Raw genomic sequence first — 26,248 nt, 5'->3', positions numbered from 1 at the left:
GATGTTTGGTTGGATGGATTGATGGTTGGTTTATTGGATGGATGGTTGGTTTATTGGTTGGATAGTTGGTTTATTGGATGTTTGGTTGGATGGACGGTTGGTTTATTGGTTGGATGGTTGGTTTATTGGATGTTTGGTTGGATGGATGGTTGGATTATTGGTTGGATGGTTGGTTTATTGGATGTTTGGTTGGATGGATGGTTAGATTATTGGTTGGATGGTTGAATGGATAGAGGGCTGATTTATTGGATGTTTGGTTGGATGGATGGTTGGATGTCCGCTGTAACGCACCGATTTGAGGATGGACACGGCCTCCTTGCTGAGCCAAACGGGATAGAGGACGTCGTCATGGAGAATCGACTCAAACAGGTCGTCTTCGTTGTCGGCCTCGAACGGCGGCTGGCCAGCCATCATCTCGTACATCAGAACCCCCAGGGCCCACCAGTCGACAGAGGCTCCGTACTCGAGTTCCTGGAGGATCTGAAACCAGCAGAACCAGCAGAACCACACAGATCAGCATGACAGACAAACACCCGGGGCATAAACCTGTAATCCTTTTTACCTACATTTTATTTAATTAGCTGTTTATCATTTTCTTCCATGATAGCTTCTTTTGATCAGATCTGAAAGGTGAATGTTAATACTGCTGATTACATTTTTCTTTAATCAAAAGAGTTTCATAAAAACAAAACTGAACAAAAAATAACTTCCCTAATAACTTAGTTCATCCAACTACTTATTTGAATATTTTAACGTCAGTTTGCAAATCATTCAGTCATGCCCAGCCTGACTGCACTGACGCACAGCAGGGGCTCCTATCTATTCTCAAAGTGAAAATTATAGTTTCTTGAGAATTAAATTTCAAAAATATTAAAATTAAATTACAATAATACAATACTATTAATATTAGTAATTTTCAAGACATGGTAGAAACCCATAGAGGACTATTTTTCTTTCTTGGCTTTTTTATTTTCCATAATTTGTTGTTTAAGTCTGAGTCTGTAGCTAAGCTAACTTTAGCTCACCTCAGGAGCAATGTAGTCAGGTGTGCCGCAGAAAGTGGTGGTGGTCACCCCGTTCATGATGCCCTCCTTGCACATACCGAAGTCTGCCAGCTTGCAGTGTCCCTCTGCATCTAGCAGGATGTTATCCAACTTCAGGTCCCTGTGAGAGCAGGATGCAGACAGAGGGGGAGAGTCAGAGCCATCTGCTTCCTCCAAAGGTTGGGATCAGGCGGGGAAGTCGTTGTGTGAACTCGTGTTTTTCAAAGAGACGGCCACCAGGGGGCGTATGAGGCGCCTCAGAAAGTTGGACGGAAGATGTGGAAAAAAAAATCATAAAATCTAACCTGTTTTTCAATCATTACTATAAAATAAGAGTTAATAAATTGTTGAAATGTTATTTGCCATGTTCATCTTTGCAACTTAACAAGCTGTTTTGCTCCTCAAGCAAAAAACCCAAAGAACTCATGGCTAACTGAAATCAGATGGAGAAATGCAGCATTTAGGAATGCTAAACAAATGTAATAATCATTGAAAAGCGAATAAAAATGAGAAAGAAACATTCTAAAAGTCAATATTTCTTTGTAGCACTGTCTGTGGGTTTGTAATGATTCCCAGGCTGAAGGGAATGATGTGTAGGGGTGTCCAGATGTAACTTTTTCACTTCTGATACGATACAGATATTACAGCTCTGAGTATTCGCCTGATATATTGTCATAACAAATTATATATATATATATATATATATATATATATATATATATATATATATATATATATATACTTTCCTTAGTGTGGAATGGTAAAAAAAAAAGCTTGATCAAGTTATATTACTCAAACAGAGAACAATAGAGAACAACACACATGAGAACAACCGACCAGGTCCTTATAGAAATGCTGGGGGAAACTAAGCGTTTCTAACGATGAGCTCACATCGGCGATTTTAGACATAGGTTGAAATCGTTTTTTGGGTGATTTTGGACTGATTTTCGCCATGAATATCGGATCGGGACAATCCTAGTGGTTCTGGAAAAGTTTGGGAAGCCCTGGTGTAACGTTCTTATCAGAACCATTTAGTGGGAATGTCTGGTGGAAGAAGTTTTTAAACTCCGTTTCACTCAAAATGATAAAAGTTTAAATGAAATTGATCAATCTCTTAGCCTCATGGTGCAGGCTCGGGGTATTTACCGGTAGATGACTCCATTCCTATGTAAAAACATTAGAGCAGACGTGACTTCGGCGGCGTAGAAACGCGAGCGAGGCTCATCGAACTTCCTGGATCTCTGAATCTGGAACATCAGGTCTCCTCCGTTCACATACTCCATCACAAAGAATAAACGATCCTGCACACAACAGAGACGTAAGAGGACGAGACAAAGACAAGCAGGTGAGTCCTGAAAGCTTCGAGGCTTTCGTTGTGCTCCTACCCGCGTCTGGAAGCAGCAGTAGAGTTGGGTGAGGTAGGGGTGGCGGCGGGCGAGGGCCAGGATGCGCTTTTCTGTCATGGTGCAGTCTACGTCGTCGTCCTGAAGGATCACATCTTTCTTCAAAACTTTGACGGCATAAACCTCGTCTGCCCCCTTCAGCTCCGCCAACATCACCTGGTTACAGCATTAAAAAAAAAAAAAAAAATCATAACTCTGTTCAAGAGTTAAAGTTGTTACTTCAAGTCTTTCAAACAGAGGATCAAATCTACAGCTAGAACTCAACCTGACTGAAATACGGGGTGGAAAGTAAAGACAGCTGAGCAGAAACAAACGCCTGGAAACCTCCGTGAACCGAAGCAAAGCTGCAAGGACGATCCACCAAAAATGACGAGAGAAACCGATAAAGACATAAGGAAAACAACTTAGATTTATTGCTGCAGAAGGAGACGGTACATTCATGTGGTGTACTTAGTTTTACCATTACTGGATGCTTTTTCAGCTTTGGTAAATGTAATCTTAGAATTACTTGGATTTCGGACTGGTTCGGGTCTTCAGATGCTTACACTGCAAAATCAATATAAGCTAAAATCTTAATTTTAAATCTAAGTATTTTAGTGGAAATACCTTAGCGCATTTGAAATAAGACAAAACTAATGTATAAGTAACTTTCAGTAAGATATAGTTGATTGTTTACAGTAGATAATCCCTGAATATTGATAAAAAAATGTTCTATTAGTGGCAGATTATTTCACTTATAGCAAGACATTTTCCCCATATTTTAAATTAAATAATCTGCCAGTGGAAAAAGTATTTTTTAAATCAATATTAAGAAATAATTTACTTAAAACAAGCTCTTATGTCTTGCTGAAAAGTTACTTGTAAGTTAGTTTTGTTTTATTTCCAGTGTGCTAAGATATTAACACTAGAAACTAGACAAAAAATATTTAATGTATTTGGATTGTAAAATGAAAATGATTTTGGTTATGACATAACCTCAAAATACAATATCTGCATGTTAAGCAGAAAACACAATGAGCAGAAACCCAAATTTTGGCGTATTTGTTATCACAAGCATCTTACAATGCAGCACAGAGCAGAGCTGAAAGGACACCTGCAGGAAACACTCAGCTGCTGTGCTATCAATTAAAAAAAACTGTTTTATTAGAAGCATAATGAGCAGTAAACAAACAAACATCACCCTCAAACACCTCCACGCTGCCGCACCTTGCCAAAGCTGCCTTTGCCGAGGACTTTGATAAAGTTAAAGTCCTCCAGAGTCCTCCTCTGGGTCTGTCCGTTCTCCCTGGCCGCCGTGAAGGAAGTCGAGGAGGAGGAGTTAGTGGGGGAGGAAGATGTGAGTTGGGGTCTCTGCTCGTCGAGCGACAGCGATTGCTGCAGGCGCGTTAGCTCTGCCAAGTCTGTGGGTGTCATCAGAAAAGCTGATCAGACGTAAGCAAAAATAAAAACACCCTGCCTTCCTTCCTCCTTTTTTGCTTAAGCTACTCACACAGCTGGAATCAGACGTTTGTATGTAAACTTCTGATTTTGAAGACATCAATAAATAAATCTCTTACATATTCTTTCTCATTGTTGTGGCATTTAGCACACAGAAATAATTTTGGTGATTCTGACTGACCTAAAACAAGAGAATCTTGTTCTGATTTAACTTCAGACAGCGAGGGGAAAATGGTCAATGTTATTAGTCAGTGTATATAAATTTTTGACTCTGGTTTAAATGGTGCACATCCCTCTAAACCCACACTTTCCTCCAGTAATAACAACATAATATATATATATATTTTTTTTTTATAATAATTTTTATTATTATTATTATTATACTGGAGGAAGCTCTTAGCTTTGTGGCTCATGAACAAATAAAAAAAGAAGCAGGACTACTTCCACAAAGAGAAAGTTAACTTTCCACTTCTCAGCTTGCAAAGTGTGATAATGACTAACTGTGACAACCAAATGGCTGTGGGCGGTGCGGGATAATTCACGTCTAGTCCCTGTATGTTCCTAAACACCTCCCTGTACTTATTTCTCAACATGAGCTACAATATTGTTGCTGGAATCAAATGAAAACCTCTAACTGGTTTATTAGCAAGTTAAAAACTGTGTCCTGTTACAGCAGCTCATTCTAGAAAGGTTTCAATGAGCCCAAAGCTCGTTTTTCCTCAACATTTTGTGCGTGCGCAGGAGGAGTGTTACCTTGCTCTGAGGGGGAGGTGGGGACAGCTGGCTGGCTGAAGCTGTTGTCCTCCGTCTGAGAGAGCTCAGGCGGAGACTGGGGAGCGTCCTGCCCTGAGGTCAACTGGGAACACGAAGAGACGGCAAAATCACTCCTTCTGGCAGGGGTGTAACTTTGTGCTGCAAGTTGGTGAGGACACTTTGTGGGGACGGCACTCATGCACCCACAGCTATGGAAAGGCTTTTTTGTGCTAAGAATAAGGCCAAAGCTTAAATGTGAATGCCATACAGTCATATTTAATAAATTAGGATATACGTCCTGATGGAGGCTTGTCAGATTAAAAGTGATTTTTGATAATAACCTTTTAGCAGGTATTAAACATCCGTCATCTAACGTCTTTCACTTGGTGGAGGAATTACAAAAAAATGATCTGTTCCTTCATATTCTATTTTATGGAATTAGTCTATATATATATACAGGTGCTGGTCATAAAATTAGAATATTGTGATAAAGTTCATTATTTTCCATAATGTCATGATAAAAATTAAATTGTCATATATTTTAGATTCATTGCACACCAACTGAAATATTTCAGGTCTTTTATTGTTTTAATTTTGATGATTTTGGCAAACAGCTCATGAAAACCCAAAATCCCTGTCTCAAAAAATTAGAATATTATGAAAAGGTTCTCTGAACGAGCAATAAAAATAATCATCTGAATCAACAAAGTAACTCTAAACACCTGAAAAAGATTCCTGAGGCCTTTAAAAACTCCCAGCCTGGTTCGTTACTCAAAACCGCAATCATGGGTCAGACTGCTGACCTGACTGCTGTCCAGAAGGCCATCACTGACATCCTCAAGCAAGAGGGTGAGAAACAGAAAGAAATTTCTGAACGAATCGGCTGTTTGCAGAGTGTTATATCAAGGCACCTCAGTGGGAAGTCAGTAGGAAGGAAAAAGTGTGGCAGAAAACGCTGCACAACGAGAAGAGGTGACCGGACCCTGAGGAAGATTGTGGAGAAGGGCCGATTCCAGACCTTGGGGGAAGCAGTGGACTGAGTCTGGAGTAGAAACATCCAGAGCCACTGTGCACAGGCGTGTGCAGGAAATGGGCTACAGGTGCCGCATTCCCCAGGTCAAAGGTCAAGCCACTTTTGAACCAGAAACAGCGGCAGAAGCGCCTGACCTGGGCTACAGAGAAGCAGCACTTTGGACCACTGTTGTTCAGTGGTCCAAAGTACTTTTTTCGGATGAAAGCAAACTTTGCATGTCATTCGGAAATCAAAGTGCCAGACTCTGGAGGAAGACTGGGGAGAAGGAAATGCCAAAATGCCAGAAGTCCAGTGTCAAGTACCCACAGTCAGTGATGGTCTGGGTGCCATGTCAGCTGCTGGTGTTGGTCCACTGGGTTTTATCAAGGGCAGGATCAATGCAGCAGCTATCAGAAGATTTTGGAGCACTTCATGCTTCCATCTGCTGAAAAGTTTTATGGAGATGAAAATTTAATTTGGTCTGGAATCGGCCCTTCTCCACAATCTTCCTCAGGGTCCGGTCACCTCTTCTCGTTGTGTAGCGTTTTCTGCCACACTTTTTCCTTCCTACTGACTTCCCACTGAGGTGCCTTGATATAACACTCTGCAAACAGCCGATTTGTTCAGAAATTTCTTTCTGTTTCTCACCCTCTTGCTTGAGGATGTCAGTGATGGCCTTCTGGACAGCAGTCAGGTCAGCAATCTGACCCATGATTGCGGTTTTGAGTAACGAACCAGGCTGGGAGTTTTTAAAGGCCTCAGGAATCTTTTTCAGGTGTTTAGAGTTACTTTGTTGATTCAGATGATTATTTTTATTGCTCGTTCAGAGAACCTTTTCATAATATTCTAATTTTTTGAGACAGGGATTTTGGGTTTTCATGAGCTGTTTGCCAAAATCATCAAAATTAAAACAATAAAAGACCTGAAATATTTCAGTTGGTGTGCAATGAATCTAAAATATATGACAATTTAATTTTTATCATGACATTATGGAAAATAATGAACTTTATCACAATATTCTAATTTTATGACCAGCACCTGTATATATCCCATTGAAATATGTTATCACAATGATATATTTTCCTTTTATTACCTGATTTTATGTTTAAAACCACCAGGAACATTAGAATCTGTAACCATTAAAATGTTATTAAAGAATTTTAAATAAACTGGATAAACAGCTTCTGTGTAGGCCAAATTAATCCTTGTCAGTGCAAACTTTGTATTTTTCATTTGTGATTCTGACTGCACAGCTGTCCCTCAACTGGCCGGCATAAAAATAAGATAAAAATAATACTTTATTGATCCCCTATGGAGGGGAATTTTGCTTGTCCCAGCCTAGCACACAATAACAACTTAAAGTAAATAACTTACTCAGCCTTTCTTATCAGATTGTTAAAGTTGTTGTACTTCTGAACTACCCATAGCAGATGAGATATGATGCGTCTTTAATATAGCAAACATATTTCTTTACTGTAAAATAATACAATAAGACAGGTTTTACTTCATTTTCATGTCTATTTCTGCCTCACCTGTAATTCTGCAGCTGGCCCTGCGTCTATACTGTCCTGAAAAGCACATAACGTTTTCTAATGTCAGTGATGCTAGTGGAACCTGTCACAAAAAATGGAGGTAGCAACATTATCTCTTATCCAACTTCTATAAAATGTGGCTTAAATTAAAGCTAAAAAAAGTGCTGATGTTGGTAAAATGTGTATTTTCTCTGGATACAAATAGTTTGGCTTCTGTCAGATCTGTCAAGGTACAAGAGAAGAACTAAGTAAATTTCTCTGTTGTATTGGCCAATAATTTAATTTAATTGCCACTCCAGGAGGCATGGTTTAAACTGGATCAAACGTTGGCTTATGCTTTCTGAAATATGTCATCCTACTAGATGATTGCTTTGAATATCACCACATTCTACGAACAAACGATGCAATTAGATCCAGGGGGAGAAAAAACGTAGCAAGACGGGTGGTTGCATTCTTCTTCTTTTTTCCTCAGTCGTCAGCTGAACATCACACGCGGACCCGTTGCCGTGGCGACCAACAGACAACAGCTCCACGAGTCCACAGAGCAGAGATTAAGTTCATGTGTGTCAACAATTAACATAAAACACACACACACACACACACACACACACACACACACACACACACATAAATATTTTCCACACAAAAAAATAAGAACTCCAAAGCAGAATATTCAGTTCATTGCTGTTTTATGTTTTTTTTTTTTAATTTTCAGGTGTAACGTTAATTTTGCGATCATTAAGAAGTGATCGGTAGTTTATTAGCTAACTTAAACACCTGTTTTCTGTCAGAAAATGTGTGTGGGTCGTCTTATTTTGTATTAAGTGAACCGAAACACACCAATATGCGCAGCACAAGTACATATTAAGGTTGTCAAAGCCAAGCTGTAGCATAACTAACCTACTCTGTTTACTATATGTGGTGGGAAGTAACGAAGTAAAAGTACTTCGTTACTGTAGTTAAGTACAATTTTCGTGTATCTGTACTTTACTTAAGTAGATTTAATAATGGATACTTTCTACTTTTGCTCCACTACATTTTACAGTAAGTATCTGTACTTTCTACTTCACTACATTTCTACAAAAGTGTCGCGTTACTCATTGCTTTTTTTCCGTTAAAATGTGAAGTTAAGGTGGCGCCGTAAAATCCAAGCAATAACGTGACTTACGTGTCTGTTGTTACCCATCGCCTCCCCCTTTACTCGCACGCGGAACTCCAGACATGCGCAGTGGTTTCCTCTGAGCGGGAGAAGATCTCTGTCTAATCGTCAGTAATATAATAGCGCTGCATAAATCATAAGATATGGTGACGTAAAATCAGTAGCGCTTCGCTTTCACAGACGGTGGGGACTTCGTCCAACTTTTAGCGTCACTTCGAAGGAAAGCTTAAAGAAAGGTAAGATCTGTGGACGTGATGCTAGCAAAGCTAGCTGTACTTACTGAGACACACATGTTGCTACTGCGATGAAAAAAAGTTGTCACTCATGTGCTGAATTATTGTGTGGAGGTGTTGACTGAGGTGTCGCAAATATGGAACAACGTTGTGACCAAAGTCTGCATTGATATGACATTCAGGAACGATCCGATTCTTCTGGACGGATCTTTACTGATTCAATTTATTTCAGCTCTTTAATATCTAGGTGTTTTATGGGAATGTGGATCTTTCAGATCAATTTGAGAAGCAATATTGATAGGTAAAACTTAATTTTTTTGTGTCACGTAGCGCGGGGTCCTAGTCTTGACTTGGTCTTGGGTAGGTGGTCTTGACTACAACTCTGCTACTTGGCTCCTCGGTTGCATGTCCTCCCCCTCCTCCACCTTCTTTCCATCCCCTTTCTGTTGGATTTCTTTAAAAATAAATGCCACTAGTGGCAAAAAAAAGTGAAGTTCATGCTATGTTAGGACAGGAGACAAGATGTTTCCATCCCTGGAATTATGATGCATAGAATCACATATCTAAGTCTAAACTGTTACAGAGAGTAAACATAATAAAAACATGCTTTACCTGTGGCATTGTTCATTAAATGGCACATTTCTAATGTATTAAAATGAAATAGATCGGTTCACTTAATGATATTGTATTAGGGATTAGGTAATGCATTCAGCAAGTACTTTTACTTTTAATACTTAAGTATTTTTAAATGCCAGTACTTTTTTACTTTTACTTAAGTACTAATGTTAATGATTTTTTTTTTTTTAACTTTTTACTGACCTTGAAATGTGACTCCCTTGGACCTTGTTATCTTGCTGTTGTAGCATTGACAATTAATAGCAAAGCGTTGCATCCCTTTTTCAGATTCGTTGCTTGATTGTGTCATTTTCCTGACCTCCGATATTCCCGACTCAATGCAGAGCAGTAGTGCACGCGGCGCACTGCCGCATAGAGTTAAGGTGCGTTCACGTCAAATGAGTTTTGAGCGTCAGGCGGGTCTAGTTTACATTCAAAGTCTGTGTGGAGCACTGGGCAAGTTAGATGTGCTTGATGCTCAAAACGCTCCAAACTTCTGAGTTGTTTATATTTACTCTTTCTGTCCTTCATCCTAAAGCTAATTGCCCTTTGAGGATAAAACTGATACCTTGTGTCTTATTTGGAGGCCATTACAAAAACTTATTTCGTTTTTTAAGCCATTTGGAGGTGGAACTGCAGGTGTGGTTTGGTTCATTGTTTTGCTGCATGACCAAAATCCGTTTGAGCTTCAGGTCACAAACTGAGGCCTGGACTGCAAGATTTTCTGACAGACAGCAAACAAATAAATGGCCTCCATCTATTACAGCTGGTTGTTCCTCTAGAAGCAAAATAGCCCCAAACCATTATTGTGTGAAGTTCTTTCACCTATATTCCAAAAAGTTAAATTTCTGTTTTATTAGTCAACAAAATATTTTCCCAAAGCTCTTTGGGAATCCCTAAGATGTTTTTTTGAAATGTCAGAAGTGTCTTTGTGTTCTGTTTTTGTCTCAAACTTCTTCCATAGATGCCAACTTTGCTGCAGTCTCTCTCTTATTGTTGAGTCAAGAACGTCGACCTTGTGCTCCAGTACCTCCGATGCTGTTCTGGGTTATTTCCAAACTGGTAGGATTGTTTCTTATCTTCTCTTGGATTCCCTAAGATCAGGACATTTTGTGTTGCTTTTTGAGATTTTACACGACTTCATGTTGTGATTCTACAGGTCTGGACTTAATCAGGTTTAGGTGAAGAAATTGAACTCAGTCAAAAAAATGTGGATGATCACATTTAATTTGACTTAAAAATGGAAGAGAAATGTTTTTCACACAGATCCAGGTTGAATTTGATTGCTTTTTCCCACATTTTGGATTTAATTTACCCAGGTCAAATTTGTCTGGTGATAAGATATGTTTGATGAAGCATAATTGTGACGGAAAAGCAAAAGCATAATTAGAAATATAAGAAACCACTCAAGTTGTTTTTTAAATAACAGGACTTAGCTGGAGAGTTTTTCAGTTTTAATAGTAGATCATTTCTAGTGATGATGGCGGTGGCTTAGGCCACTTTGCATCCAGTTACCTTCCTCCTGCGCTGTGCTGTGTTAGAGATTTTTTCAGGTGTGACTCCCATGTCAGCCAGCACCTTGGCGATTCCTCGGGCGTCCACCCCACAATTAGGAGCTACATTCTTCTCACAGCGCCGGTGCACGTTCATCTTGCACGCTGCGAAAACAGCAGGAGGACATGCAAGCAAGTCAGGTTTGACCTGTTGTAAAAAAGGCTTTCTGGCTCCGATATTGGACAGGTGCCGGCTGTGGAGTATGGAAACAGGTCAGAGGTCGGAAGCACATAAAACAGGTATCCATCAGGACGCCATGGACGCTAGAACACTGTATGTTCATGTGAAGTATTAAACTTTCAGAAAATAAACATAAAAACACATGGATCACATAAAAACATGACTCAGTGATGCTCTTAGCATGGCTAAGAGGTATGTCTGTAATGAACCGTTTCATTTTTACCAGCTAATATTCAGTTTAGTTTTGCCTAATCAACATTAAGCTTTAGTACACATTTTCTGCTTGTCAGCAACTCCAAATGCAGATTGGCTCTTTCAGAAAGTGTCCATTAGTTCAGCCACCGGCACCAACAGAATGTGTGACATGAATAGACGAAAGATGGTTAAAAAGACACTTTTCTCCCATTACAATATGCGACCGCCGTCCCTCCAAAAGACACCAACCAAACAGTTTTTCAGCTGAAAAAACTCTTGGCAAATGCTGTGTCGCATCTTATTTTAATTGCATGCTTGCCAAAAATAAATATTTCCCTGTCGCATTTTAGAGGTGCTAGATGAGGTCCTGTCTCCAGTCATCACATAACAGAACACTGAATTAAACCCATCTGTCCAGCACAATATTGCGCAGAACTGCACCGGATAAAAATTACATCTCACTTTGTCTGATGTTAACAGATAAAAAACTACTCAACATAACAACCCCACACGGTATTAATGTTGAAACAAGCAGAAAGAGTTTAGCTTTTCACATGTTGGAATGAGAAATCTGGAGAATGTGACTATTTTTTTTATCCGATTAAATGATTCATTGTCAGAGTAATCAATAAAATAACTAATTATTAAAATAATCACCAATCTGTTGAGACCTCTTTACATGTTTGTCTGTATCATGTGGTATTTCTACTTGAATGATCGCATATGGATCAAACAGTAAACAGCTGCAGAAACACTGAACTTATTCTCTGCTGCCTCACAATGTTTCCCTTCAGAAACTCAAGGGTTTGTTTTTGTCAGTGTCCTCCATCTTGTCCAAAAACTACAAATGTATAATTTCTCCTTTCGCCTCCTTTAAAATTTATGGTTCAATCACAAAATTACACAGCATGTGGGACCTTTCTTCTATAAACTTAAATTAATTAAATATAATCCATATTAAATCTCTCAGCTGAAGTAATCCACTGCTAAACATAATTTAGCACGAATGTACTTAGGCCTGTCACAATAAACAATAAATCAGTTAATTGCAGATAAATTAAAACGAGTTCAATCATTTTCATTTGCATGATTTATTGTTTTTCTCTTTCTATCAAAAACTGGATGAGAAAAGTCTTCAGTTTGGTGCTTTGGTCTCAACTAGTCCTTTTTTTTTTTGAAGGACAATGTGGTTTACAAAGACTTCATGATTCATTACATTTGTTGATTTCTGTTGTTTATGTTGAATATTTAAAATGTCTTCCAGTTCACTAAAATTTAAAGTTTACTCATTTTTCAGAATGTGTTCTTGAATTATTATGCCTTTACCATTATATTGCTTGAAGATTGTCTCAAAACAACAATATTACGGTTTATCGCAATGTCTGGGACAATTTATCGTCCAGTAAAATGTGTCATTACGACAGGCTTATGTGTGCTGACAGTTCTCTGAAACTGATTGGCTGTTCATGAAGCCCACACTGACGACGCCTGAAATACAAAATCTGGTAGATATACTTATGCACTCTTCCTAAAAATAGCAAAAAATTACCCAAAATCTGTTTTTGCCACAAAATCACTCAACTTCTACGAAACATAAAATTCCTGTATGAAATATTCATTCATTTTAAAAGTGAAATTCAATTACTGCAAATTACAACTCCCTTTGAAGCTGATGATTTCATCTTGGCTTTTGCTGTGAAGCTTTTATTTAGACTTTTATTGAAAAGTGTTGCCTTTTTTCAGATGGTAAGTTTGTGGCTGAGTTGAAGCTCACCTTTACACTGCAGGCCCTGCCTCATGAGGCCCCACAGCAGAGAGCCACAGTGGTCACAGAAGGTAGGCACCTTGTAGTTGTGGATACTGAACTTGTGGGGAATGTTAACACTGAACCCCCTTGAGCCCACCTGCAGAGGGAGACACACAAAGGATTACACAGAGGACGAGTGCACATGTTTGACTTGTAACAAACTCTGGATGCATTTTCTATTCATCTTTATTAAGCTTGAAAGAAGCAGAAACAAGTGGGACATAACCCACACAAACATCAGCATAAATACAGTTAGACGTAATTTCTTTTCTCCCTGTCTGACAAAATCCGGATAACTTTTTCTGTTTTGGGAGCTACAGCCAAAATATTTGTTGTTATTTGCTGAATGCTAAAACAATAAGAAAGATCTCGATTACTTTTTCAAATTCAGAAGCCCAGAATATGAAGTCTTGGCTTTGTGAACTTCTGGTTCACAACATGGAGGCACAACTGTGGGCGTATTTCAAAGTCTTACAAGGTGCACAAACATTTTTTTGTGTCACATTTTGGCATTTAAGAACTAGATGGTCCTAATAGTCAGACAAAGAGGGAGAAAAGACGTTTACAGTACATGCAGACACGTGGGTTTAACTGCATGCGTTTGCACATATTTACCTCCTCGGCTGTTTCGTCCTGCTTCTTCATCCCAGCGCACGTGGTGATGATGAGCAGATGGCAGCGCTTATGGACAACACAGGTACATACTGAAAGCACCAATGCATTGCAATCACTCCTGTGCTGTTGTAATTGAAGTTTGGCAGATACTGATTAATTTAAAAAAATGGACATGAGTTTAAAGGATCTACTATTATTGAAGTTAAATGGAAACAATTGGATAAGTGACTGATTTTTTATTTTAATATGACAAAATAAAAACATCTCAATTCTTCAAAACGATGCAAATTTAAAGACAAATCTTAAAGTCTGGTATGTTTCTCATGAGATGTGATAGAAAATGCTGGAGTGACCAGAGTGTTTCATGTGTAGCGCTGCAGTAACCCCGCTGCCAGAAATTGGGAAATATTTCCAGTGAGGAAAAACATGGACAGTTAGTGTGTTAAACGTACAGATTTTTTTAAACTACAGGTGTTAAGCTACAAGCGTCCTGTCTGGGAAGCAGCTAAACGTCCTGCTACCCAAGAAAATCAATACATGTATTGAAAAGCTTTAGATGTTAAAAGGACTTTTTAAACTAACCAGTGCCATGTAATTCCAGCTGGTTCTTTTCGTCCACTTAGTTTTGTTTCTTCTGAAAACGTCAAAAATTGTTTTTGCACCGCTGGAAAATTCTGCTAACCAAACATATTTATAATACAAAATCTTACCAGGAGGTTTTGGTCCAATTTCTAGTGCAGATATCTTAGTAGTAGTATACTTGAAACATGTTTCAAGTATACATCAAGACAAAACTTATTTCAAGTTTTGTCTTGAAATAAGACAAAACTAACTAGTTACTTCTCAGAAACATGTAGGATCTTGTTTTAAGTAAAAGAAAGGTTATACTTAAGATAATTTAGTCTTATTTTAAGTGTATTAAGATATTTACACTAGACCAAAACTACTTGGTAAGATTTTGTTTCTCCAGTCAATAATAATAATTCCACTAATTATTATTATATAAAGTTTCCTCCTCAGCCAAACAAAAAGGAGATTTAGCAACCTGTCGCATTTCTCTAATTCTATAAAAAATGTAAATAATAAAAATAAAACAATATTTAATATTTTAGAAGTATTTTTAGAAGAGCAGTTCCAAAAACAAAATATCCAGAAGCAAACCAGCTGAGCTGCAGGAAGGGCTGCACAGAGCTAATGGCGTCTGGTTTGCTAAGACAAACAAGATTCCTTCAGGCTGCTCAGAAACTTAAGCCAAACTGTATCTGATAAACATATAAAAAGTACTCTAATTAAAACACAGTAAGCTGTCCCAGAAGAGTTAAAGCTATTTAAGTTATCAGTGAGTAGATGTGAAACCCAGGAAGCCCAGATTGAATTACTGATGAGAGCATTTAAACCTCATCGAATGCCAAATGACTTCCATGCTGGGGTTTCTAATTCCCACATAATTCTTGGGGGATTTGATGACTCTGGTGTGTCGGGTTCGAGTCTTTGCTGGTAAGAATTTCCACAAACAAACTGTCACATGTTTGTGGCACAACCTTATTCATGCATTAACTGTGCATGTTGTTTTGCAGAAGAGTCCTGCTCTGCATTTCTTAAAGTGTTTAACACTTGGTGTGGTAATGACAATGAATGGCTGCAGAACAAATCACACCCGTCACCCAGCAACATGTAATCCTCTACCGTGTTCTCCTGCTTCAATAATAAATAAAGTGCAATGTTACATGAGAAATTTGGACAGGGTCGGGGAAAAGTACTCACTCTGACACTGGTATCCCTGCTTCCCCAGCACACCCCTATCGGATCACACACAAGAGCAGCCGGCGTTATCAGCCAGGCGGGTTCAAAGAAACTCAACTTCTGATGCAAATGAGCTGCAACAGGTGTGCTTATGTGTTGCCTACCAGATAAAATCTCTGCAATGTGAGCAGTAGGTCGGTTGCCTCAAGTAGGTGGCCATGAACTTGTGTCCATTGACTTGATGGACGCGTCTTCGGACGGCTCCTTGTCGGCGGCGAGGACCGATCCTCTCGCGGAAAACCCTCTCCTCATTCTCGTTAGTCCCCGAGGCTGTCGATTAAAAACACACACACACAGAGTCGAGTTTCAGGTTTTTAAAGGGCCACTTCCAAGTCAAGTCTCTGGTTTTTCGCTCCATGTCCGAGTCAAGACTCTCAATTCATTCATTCTGAGTCAACTCTGGTTTCTGAGGGACAAATCCAAGTTAGGTCTCACGTCTTTTACTTCAAGTCAAAGTCAAGGGTCAAGTCTTTGAGGGGTCCAGCTCATGTCTTAAGTGTTTTGCCCAAAATAAAGTGTCAAGTTTTCCATTTCAGTGTCTTTAACTCTGTGCATAAAACAAGTCTCAAATATATGAGGGGGAAATCCAAGTCAGGTCTCCAATCCCATTGAAGTATTTACTGAAACCATGACATGAACTGCTGTGAATAAGCTTGAAAATTAATTGTAGTAGTAGCTTTTGGCATAACTTCACCCCAGCTTTAAATTTCTCTTAAAAAAAACTTTTTATATTGCCTTGTTTGGTGTGTAATGTTTAGGTCCCACCATATAGCATCTTCATTTAGTGTTATAGAGATATGCATACTAAAAAGTGTGTAAATAATTTATGAGATGAAGCTGAATTAGGTGCAGCTGATGGCGGTGAATCAGACAGAAAACATAAAATCCAAGTAGAAAAACAGTTTGCTTTTTAAATGTGAAACTACAAAAATTTAAAATGAATCATTTTTATAACCTAGAATGTAAGCATTTTTAAAATGTATGCAAAAACATAGCAAACAACATTGTTATATTAAATTACAATAAAATACAGGCAAAATGCCTGTTAAAATGCATCTTTGTGTATTAAAAACACGTTTATAATAGTGGGAGATAAAAAGTTATTTTGTTCTGAAATAATCCACTTTTGGCTGACGTCAGCGCGAGGGACAGCCATGTGATGATTAGGCTGCAGCTCACAAGAACAGATTGTTCTGAGCCATTGTTAGCACAGCTTCATTGAACTTCCCGGGGCTATAAATCAAACGCACCCTTTCACAGGAGAATGTGCATCCTTATCAGAGGTGTACACTGTCTGTGCCTTACGTACTGGCTTAATTACATGAAACAAAGACTCAAACACCAAACCACAAGACAGACTTAAGTTTTGAGTCAGTAGCCACATGGTTCACATAGACATAAGTAATCAGAATAAATAAAAATGTACCATGTAATTAATTCTGCTCAATCTGAATAAAATTGTAATCCGGATGAGAGGCGTAGTTTATGTCGGTTGTTAATCCAAACGCTGTGCATGTAAACACTTATGACCATGTCATTTTGATGGCAGCAAACAGACCTGACTGCACGTGTGTGCCCTATGTCAACTTGACATAAGTCGGACTTTGGTGGTCAGACGATATGTTGAGGAAGCAAAACTGGTCAGTTGATCTCTCATCCTGTAACGAAGGAAGCCCAACAGCGTACTGCTCAGCCTGCAGCTTAATTAGTGAGTGCAGAAACGTCTCAACCGTTATCAGAACCCGTCTCGGGTTTGTTCCGGGAACTCAGGAGACAGAATGAAGACACTACTGCGTTTGTTTGCTTTTATGTGCAGGACAGAGAAACACAACTTTTCTGGGTTTTTAGGAATTTTACAATTCTGTCAGCTATGTCAACTGCATCAGTGCTTCTATTATGTATAAAGTCTGGTGTATGTAATTTACGTTAGAATATATTCAAATATGATCAAGTATTTTTGCGCATTTAAGCAGTTTTTGTTTTTGCCACTTAAGCAAAATTCAAATCTAAATCTTGAGCGTTTGTTTTTGTGACTTAAGTACAATTTGCATACTAATAAAGTCTTAAATTTTTAGTGAGTCTTGAGTCTGTTTTTTTTTTTTGGCAACTTAAAAAGTATTAGTTGAGACTAAGCAAAGTCTTCACTCTTTCTTTCTGCAACTTAACTATATCTCACCTACAGCTGTAAATAATAATTATTTTAGTAACCTGGTAAAAATCTGGTAAAAATCAGCACACGGTGCAAAATAAATAATTCAATTCATTTTTTAAATAAGGAAATAAATATTTTATTGACTAAAATGTAACAGCAATCCCTGAGTGAACACTTGATGATTTGTAGCAAAGGATGCAGCTAAAAAAATACTTTGAACATTAACATGTGAAAAGCTCAGCCATTTCTGATTAACTAGGGCTGACCTGTTGATTATGTTTTATCTATTAACTGATTGATGATTTGAACTTAAAAGGTGCTTAATGGGAGATGGTTTGATTTTACAGAATTTGATCCAGGTGATGCTAAAACTGCCACTTGAGGAGTTCAGATTTACACATGAAAAAGGGTTTATTTTATCTTGAATGCAAAATGTATGTATTGGCTTAATAGGTGCTATAAGAAAATTGTTCATTTTTGAGTCTGTATACTCTAAGTATGAATCAGCTGACGATTCTTTCAATAATTCATTCATCATGATAAATGCGATTAATCGCTTCAACTGTAATCTCACCACAAATCTTTTTTCGCAACTTAAATGTGACTCAAGCTGTCATACTCGAAGTCCTCATCTCTAATTCAGCCACAAAATTTCTTCCAACCACTCTTTTCATTCTTAGTGCAACGGTTTGACCAAATCGGGATTTTGCATCATGTTGCTCAGGATGTCTAATCACTCAATGCCTCCTCTTCCTCCTCAGTCCTTCCTCCCTCTTTAAAAAAGACACCCCACACCTACCGGAGGCCTATGCATCTATATACGTGTGGAAAGCTATTTATACTGCCATGTGTGGGCACAAAAACGAAGGACAGCATATTAAAATACTCCTCCTCGGTGAACAACATCCAACCAGTCCTTTTTACTTCCTCTCTGCATCCCCCCGATAGATAAATGCTTTCCAAGAGTAACCTTAAGACAAGAGAACCACCTCCACTCTCACTCCCACACACACTCCTTCCCTCGGCGCTCCTGTCCTAGTTAGCCTTTCTCTCACTCCGCCAGCGTCTCTCTCCGGGGTACGCTGTAGATGTGGTTACTGCTGAGCCTCTCCACAGTTCGATTACAGACAGGATGTCTAGGGAGTTTGTGTATGTGGATACGGGTGTAAATCTGTATTCCTGTATCTGTGCGTGATGCACGTTGGTCGGAGGGGAGCAGCAGCTAAATAGTCCATTACGGAAATAATTTTGCTTTACATAATACATCGTCCATCTGTCTCGGACACACACACACACACGCACGCACACACACACTGAGTAGTAGAGAAGAGGCCTAACAACTGCTAAGAGTTATTGTCTTGGAGACGGCCGTACTCTGGACCTGAAGAACAAGCGTCTAGGAGACGGTCGCCAAATAAACAGAAACACGAATGTCCAAATTTGACAAAAACAAGCAGGAAGCCGACAGCAACATCAAAGCAGCGGCTTGATAGAAACAAAATGGATCTTCAAAGAACAATAAATCTACAGTAAACCTTGTGACGCGGTTGTCTGATATTATCTGTATTCCCTGAGCACCACACTTCATTACACGTGATCGTAACAATAAAATGCCACAATGTGACTCGTCAAAGTGAAGTCAATCTCACGAAGCTTGTGACTTTTCCGTAGATGTAAAGGTAGATGTTTTTTTAAACCTGGTCTCTATAACCGAGACTCTGACTTTAAAGCAAGAAAAAGAGAATTTCTGACTTTGCTACGTTGCATTGAGTTCACAAACTGAGATCATCAGACTTGGTGACAATCAGCCAATCTGTTTGATTGAGACTTTTACATGCACAGTGAAGGCAACACAAAGTGTTTCACAGAAACAAGACGCTATAATAAAAGAAAAAAAAAACATATACATCCATCGTCATTCATGGATGGATGGGTGGGTGGATGGATGAACAAATGCAACTTCACATTGTTTTAATTCTGAGCAACAACAACAGAACATGGGTCACTTTCTTAGAAAAACTTATTTTAATGTCAAAGTTTGCTCTTCAGTATTTGCTATGAACTTCAATTAGAAGAGAAAAACATGGTTGATAAAAAATTGGCACTTTGTGATGGATCTTCCATTTTTAAAAGATTTTAATTAGCCAGTATGTTTTTTTAATGGCATGTCACTGTGAGACTTTATTTAACTGCATCAAACACAAATCACATTTGTGCCATGTTTTACTGTGGCCAAAATCACTTCCAGGACGGCACTACGGACACCCAGCTGTACTTTTTCTATGTCAATCAAAAAAATGGGATTTTTAATTTTACACCATTTTGGTTTGATCTCGTAAATCCAGTACTTGCTATATAAACAACCAAACTATAGTATGTACCACATTAAAGCCGTATAATGTGCCAAGATACAGCAGTCAAATTGAAAATCTGATTAAATCAACACAGGTCTTTAACAACAATACATTATTGTACTAAGAAGAAAGATAACACTAACCTGTAAGCATTAGCAAGCAGAAATTAAGCCAGCAAAATTACACAGGATGAACAAAAGAAGAGAAGGTTTATGTAGTTTCATAAGTATTATCTTGACAATTTTATGCTACCCAAGAAAAGAAAAAGGTAAAGGTGAAATACAGCTTCTACGTTTTAGAGACAATAGACATTTGGTGTAAAAATGTATCTTTAAAAGTCACATTTCAGAGTTTCTATGGAAATAATCTCAGAAAACCCAAACAATTTGTTTAGTTTTGGTTAAGTTTAAGTAACTGAGACATCTACAAATAAAATCTCTGAATATTCTCAGTTTAAGTGACATTATAGGTGTGTTCATCTTTGAAACAACAGATGTAGCAGGATAGAGAGAAAAGTGGAGAAATGAGAAGCAGAGAAAGATGTCCTTCCAGTTTCTAAAGCTGCAGAGAACAGATTGCACCAGGGGAAAAAAATAAATCTGCTAAAAATACCACGTCTTCCTCTACTTCTCACCCTCCATCTCTGGAACCATTACTCCTTTCCACCAGCACACACACACACACACACACACACACGCACACACACACACCATTTGTTTTTATCAGCATGCATTAACGTGATGAGCTCCTGAGCCGGCTGAACTGAAGAGAGAAAGTTCAGGAGTGGGCGGAGAGTGGGTTGTGAGGTCACCACAGAGTGGCCAATCATCCATGAGGAGGGCAAGACATGGACGCCCGAGTCTGCTGCTGCTCCTGCAATGTGTGTGTGTGTGTGTGTGTGTGTGTGTGGTAATCCCTAGTTCAATATCACCCTCTATTTTAAGAATCTGCTCGCTTTCTCGTCTCCTGTCTTTGTCCGCATTTAAACAGAGAGATATCCTCTGCAGAAGCAATCTGCCGGGCCTCTCTGCGGCGTTCTCATCTGCTCAGGTTATCCAAGCACCATCACAAAACACACACACACACACACACACACACACACACACACACAGACGCCGAGTGCCAGGCAGAAAACGTTTCTATTTATAACCAGGTGCAAGGATGCATGTGCGCGGGCAAAAACCGCTCTTATCGGGTGGCATGTGACCGAGGGAATTTGTGTGGACGGAGAGAGGCATTCTGGATGTTTACATGTTTATTTAATGGAAACAGAATAGACAGAGAAAGGAAGAGTAATAAGGACGGATCTAGGAATGCTTTTTAGGAACGCGCACCTTTTATAGATCCTGCCCTTCGGGCAGGGAGCTGACAACTTTCAGGGTGTTTGTTGTTTGTGTTATCCAGCCAACCACTTGGGGGCAGCGGAAACAAGCCACGGCCACAAACGTAACATCACAAAGGCAAAGAAGCCCCTCTTCAAAATGGGAAAGACAAGAGAACATGGCACTCAAATGAGGCAGATGAATGCTCATCTTCATAAGTAGATAGTTACATTTACTTTAGTAACTTTTTGGCAAAAAAACAAGGTAATTTTGGAAGTATTTTTACTACAATGTACTTTTTACTTTTACTTGAGTAACTATCATTAAGTATCACTACTCTTACTCGAGTAAAGTATCTGTATGCTTTACCCAGTGTGGTAAAGCACACTGGGTGCACGATGAACAAGCTTGTTTTAAACAAAGATTCACCAGACACACACCTGCAGTTTTTTGCAAATGTTTCATTGAACAAAATTCATCTGGACAAAATTATTATTTTTGCCTGATTTTGTTATTTTGTAATTATTTACATGAATTATTTTTATCTTTAATATACCAAAATGTCCACATAACATAAATATTTTGGTCCGTCTGATGATATAACTTTTAAATATGAAATGATTAATATTTGCCTCAATACTTCAGTAGCCTTTTTATCAAATACCTGTTTACTCTCGCTTGAGTCATTTCTTGGACGGCTACTTTTTAGTTTTAGTTTAAGATTATGTCAGCACAGTAAAAGACAAATGTATTTTATGGTCTTTTTCCTTAACACATCTTCACCAAAGGTATCGATAAGCAAATGGTGCAGGACGTAAAATAAAGCAATTGACTGTTTAGATAAACTACAAGCTGGTAATGTGACTGAAATATCCAATTTGAAATTAATAATTAACCCTTTATGACTCAGTATTTACTGGTTTATTATCTATACAGTGGACCGGTTCCCACATAAAGGCAGAATTCAGCGCTGCTACATGTCTTTAATTTTATGGCATATCTATATGAATAAAATGTACATTCAGACCAGGCATAGTTTATTGCTATATAAATAAAACATGAGATCTAAACGAAAAGAACTTATCACAGGAGACATTTATTTGTAATTATGAACAACATGGGACACATTTTGAGTGATGCTATCCATGCAGACTGATAATTCCAATCAATTAATCAGACCGCAAACATAAAAGCCTGAATAATTTATTTTTATTTGCTTCTGAAGTGGATCAAAACATGCTGTTCGCTTTGCATCAGAGTGCTTTATGAGCAAGCTGTCCGGATAACGCGCATTCAAAGAAGGTTGTTATGCCGTCTCATTTACTGAAATTGACAAAATCCATGCAGCTAATCAAAGAAAAGAGTTTAAATTCAGTCTCTCAATGACCAATCTAACACCTTTGAGTTAACGGGAGGCTCACCTGTGGATCTATTTTAAAGCCACACCTGAAATGAACCGCTTTCTTGTTTGACACAATCGGAAAGTCAAAAGAAATCAATGACGATATCAGGAAGAGAACTGTGGAGCTGCAAAAGTCTGGATAATCCTTGGTAACAATTTATCGATGCTTGGAGGTGCCGCGCTAATCTGTTCAAACAATTATATGCGTCGTAATGAAAATGTCCAACCATCATAAAGCTCAGGAAGAAGACTGGTTTTTGATCCAAAATGTACAAATCCACCTCAGAATAAAAGATTTTCTGAAAATGCTGCTGAAGCTGGTAAGACAGTGAAACATGTCCTGTACTGACATGGGCTGAAAGGCCTCTCAGCGTTAAAGCCATTATTCCAAAAGAAACATTAAAAAAAGCAGATTGTTACATTTGGAGAAAAAATTGAGAAGTTTGTTGGGAAAACCATCCCTAATGTGAGGCATGAAGGTGGCAGCATCATGTTACAAGGTTGTTTTGCTGCAGGAGGAATTGGTGCATTTTGTAAAATAAATGGCATAAAAAGGAGAGAATATTATGTGGAAATATTGAAGACGTCATCTAACAAGGTAAACCTCAGGGGCAATTGGGTTTTCCAGATGGAGAATGACTCTAAACACAAAGTCAAAGTGGTTACAAAGTGGCAACTGACCTAAAACAAGAGAATGTTGGTTGGATTTAACTTTAGACTGTAAAAAACAAAGGTATGTGTGTGTTTTTGCTTGTTGTATGCAAACTTCTGGTGTCAACTGTATGTGTATAATGTTTACTCTTCTTGAGGGAAAAATAAGGTTTCTCTCCTACTACACTTCTAGCAGGAGAGAAGCGCACACACATCCAAATTGCACAAACGCGAGACTGAAAGAAGGTTTTGGTTTGTGGTGGATATTAACATATACATGCATTGTTTTTATTCTGCTTGGGGGGAATTAAAATTTCGAAGGCTAAACAGTAAATTTTTAAATATTCCTAACAACACGCCATGAAGCTCACAACATGATCAGAAGAATTAAAATACATGCAGCGTATACTTTCTAAATATTCCCATCCTTTCTGGATTGCTCTTATAATTCCCACCAAAAAACACACAGTTAGGAGAAGAAATGCTGCTCTGGTAATACTAACTGTGCTGTGCTCCCTTTGTTTTGCACTAAAATGTCGCATTGCTGTGATCTTACCCTCAGTGGTGGATCCAGACAGATCGATGACCACGTAGACCTTCCCCTCCGGCTCCAAGTCGATCTGCGCAAAGACAAAGATGGAGGAGAAAACAAACGTAAATCAGAGGGAGAAAAACGCAGCAGAACAGCGAGTGCAGCAGAAGGGGCTGTCCTCCAGCACAAACAAGCACAACAACCCACACATAAGAGGTCATTATCTTCACCAGAATTACACTTCTCACCAGCACTTGTATCATTATCACCATTAGCTCCATTGTCTTTATAACTGTTATTTCAGCATCATTACGGACCTCGTTTACTGATGCTATTCAATGCAAATCTGTATGTGATGTGCTAACTGGATTCTTTGAACTTTTCATTCACACCTTGTGTTTAAAGCTCTCCCATTATCATGACTCTGGCCTTTGGTAAAAAGAGCTGTCAGGTTTCAAACCAGAAGTGATAGAGTTGATTAAACTGAGCCATTCCCACACATGTGCAGCAGCAGTTAGTCAGATAAAGCGGCTGAGCATCCAAATCGAACTGCATAACGTGTTTAATTCCCTGTACCAACACACAATGTTGTGCTGTTGTAACCTCTCTGTGCGTCTCCCTCAGAGCAGCCGTAACGGCAATGGGTTAACTTCACTCCCATGATGCCTCACACGGTGCACAAATTACACAAAGGCAGGAAGAAAGTGTCTGACCGCAGACTCAAAAGCATTTTGTTGATGTCAATAAAAAGGGTAGTCAGCTTAAAAATCAATTACTAAAGAAGGAGGAGCCACTTACTGACACGTTTTCTTTCACAGCAAAGTTGTTCAGACATAGATGGAACATTGGATACATTACAAAGTAAAAAAAAATGTATTAACTCTATGAGATAGTGTAAAACCTGAAGCCACAAACGTTTGGTCCGACACTCAAAAATCTAATCTTTCTTCAGTGGACACACCGTACTTCACAGCTACATGTTTGCTTGAATTACAATCTTCAGAGTGGGAGTTGATAATAAGGAAGCAAGACTCAGAGTTAGCTGTTTTTAGCCATGTGTTGGGAAAAATAAGCCAAAGAAACCACCTCTGGTTAACCCAGGTTTCTTTTAAAAGAGAGAGCCAGACTTGAGCAGATAACAGGAAGGCTAAACGGAGTACAGAAAGGTTCCCCTGTTGTATGTTTTTATCTTTCAGTCTGTTTTCCATTAAAAATCCTGGGTTTGGAACTGATAACTAGAGGTTGTGATAAACAAAACTCTGCAACTTTCTCGCTATATTTAGTGACTTTTCAGACAAAAAAAATCGGTATCTGCCAAAATGAAGATTCGCCAGGCCAGGTTTTTTAAAGATTCATCATCGGCCGGAAAAATCGCAGTTGGTTTTATAAATATACATTTTCAGAAATATAAAGACATAAAGACATGGAGTGGGTTTTTTGAAGTTCTGTGAAGTTCTTATTAATAAGTTACACACATGGGCAGACGTTACTAACTCAAAATTTTGGAGTGAATCACTCCAAAACAAAAGAAAAAAAAAATCACTTTTCTTGCCATTGCAAGACCTGGTGTCTCTGCACAACTGGTAGTGTGATACAAAATGCTAAAGTTGACTCTGATCATGGTGGATTTACAGCATACTGATGTGTCAGCAGTCACTTTGCTTAGTAAACAGCAACAAACTTCACGGTATCATTTAAAAGTGAAAATGTTTACGTCCACTAGCATTGTTTGTATCCGTTTTAAATGTGTAAAATCAGCTAAAACCAAGAGACAAGCATGCTAGCTGTTCAGATTGCACCACTCATTTTTTTTTTTTTTTTTACTTTTGTACAAACCCATTGAAATATGTCATCTGTTTACTACACTAACAGCAATAGGGGCTATTACTGTTAAAACTTCCCAGAAAAATCACATCAAATAACCTGAAATATCCCTTCATGGAGCTACGTTCTCTGAACTGCATTAATACTGCTAATTGGTAATAGAGGATGATTAAAACAGCTATTGGAAATTTCATAAATGTATTTTTCTTTGGTTTAAAAATAATTATGAAACTCTGCCTTAAATTGCCATCTCTGCTAATATATAGAATATATTTTGAATCGTGGTTCATGTATTTCTTCAATTGAAATTGAAATTGTTGATTTACTGCATATTTGCTTTTGTAATGAGTGATACTTGGACGCCTCAGACAGTTTATACACCAAAAACGATAAAACACACAGTGAATAAAGTTAATTATTAAACAACAGCTCTTTTTGTTACATTTTCACAACAGTTAAAAACATAAAAAGGCAGCTGTGTTGTAATCTCTGGCGTAAACTCTACTTACGCATGATCCAAGAAACTCAGAATAATAAAATCTTAATACTTAGACAACCTGCATATAAAATGGAACATACAGTGCAATTACACAATCCACATACAATGTACATGCAATTACAGAGATTAGCAAGTATAACAGAGTGCTAAAGGGGCAGACGACTCAGGAAG

The 26,248-nt window shown here is 38.4% G+C and overlaps 1 protein-coding gene across 1 annotated transcript in view; it reads right to left on the bottom strand.

The window, feature by feature from the left end:
• The window catches only part of prkcea (protein kinase C, epsilon a), a 49,630-nt gene that overhangs the window by 4,142 nt on the left and 19,240 nt on the right, over positions 1-26,248 (bottom strand). Inside the window, exons 2-13 of the mRNA XM_014968608.2 lie at positions 23,779-23,842; positions 15,446-15,611; positions 15,303-15,337; positions 13,539-13,627; positions 12,891-13,020; positions 10,703-10,845; positions 4,637-4,739; positions 3,653-3,846; positions 2,429-2,602; positions 2,190-2,344; positions 1,026-1,164; positions 292-480 (exon numbers count right to left, since the gene is read on the bottom strand). Coding sequence (XP_014824094.1) covers positions 292-480; positions 1,026-1,164; positions 2,190-2,344; positions 2,429-2,602; positions 3,653-3,846; positions 4,637-4,739; positions 10,703-10,845; positions 12,891-13,020; positions 13,539-13,627; positions 15,303-15,337; positions 15,446-15,611; positions 23,779-23,842 — 1,581 coding nt within the window. The remainder of the gene's footprint in view (positions 1-291; positions 481-1,025; positions 1,165-2,189; positions 2,345-2,428; positions 2,603-3,652; positions 3,847-4,636; positions 4,740-10,702; positions 10,846-12,890; positions 13,021-13,538; positions 13,628-15,302; positions 15,338-15,445; positions 15,612-23,778; positions 23,843-26,248) is intronic.

Source organism: Poecilia mexicana, unplaced genomic scaffold (assembly GCF_051168715.1).
Source record: "Poecilia mexicana isolate PSO_F unplaced genomic scaffold, ASM5116871v1 scaffold_19, whole genome shotgun sequence".
In the NCBI taxonomy this organism is placed as follows: Eukaryota; Metazoa; Chordata; class Actinopteri; order Cyprinodontiformes; family Poeciliidae; genus Poecilia; species Poecilia mexicana.
The sequence above is the reverse complement of the archived record's forward strand: the minus strand, read 5'-3'. Positions and strand labels throughout refer to the sequence as shown.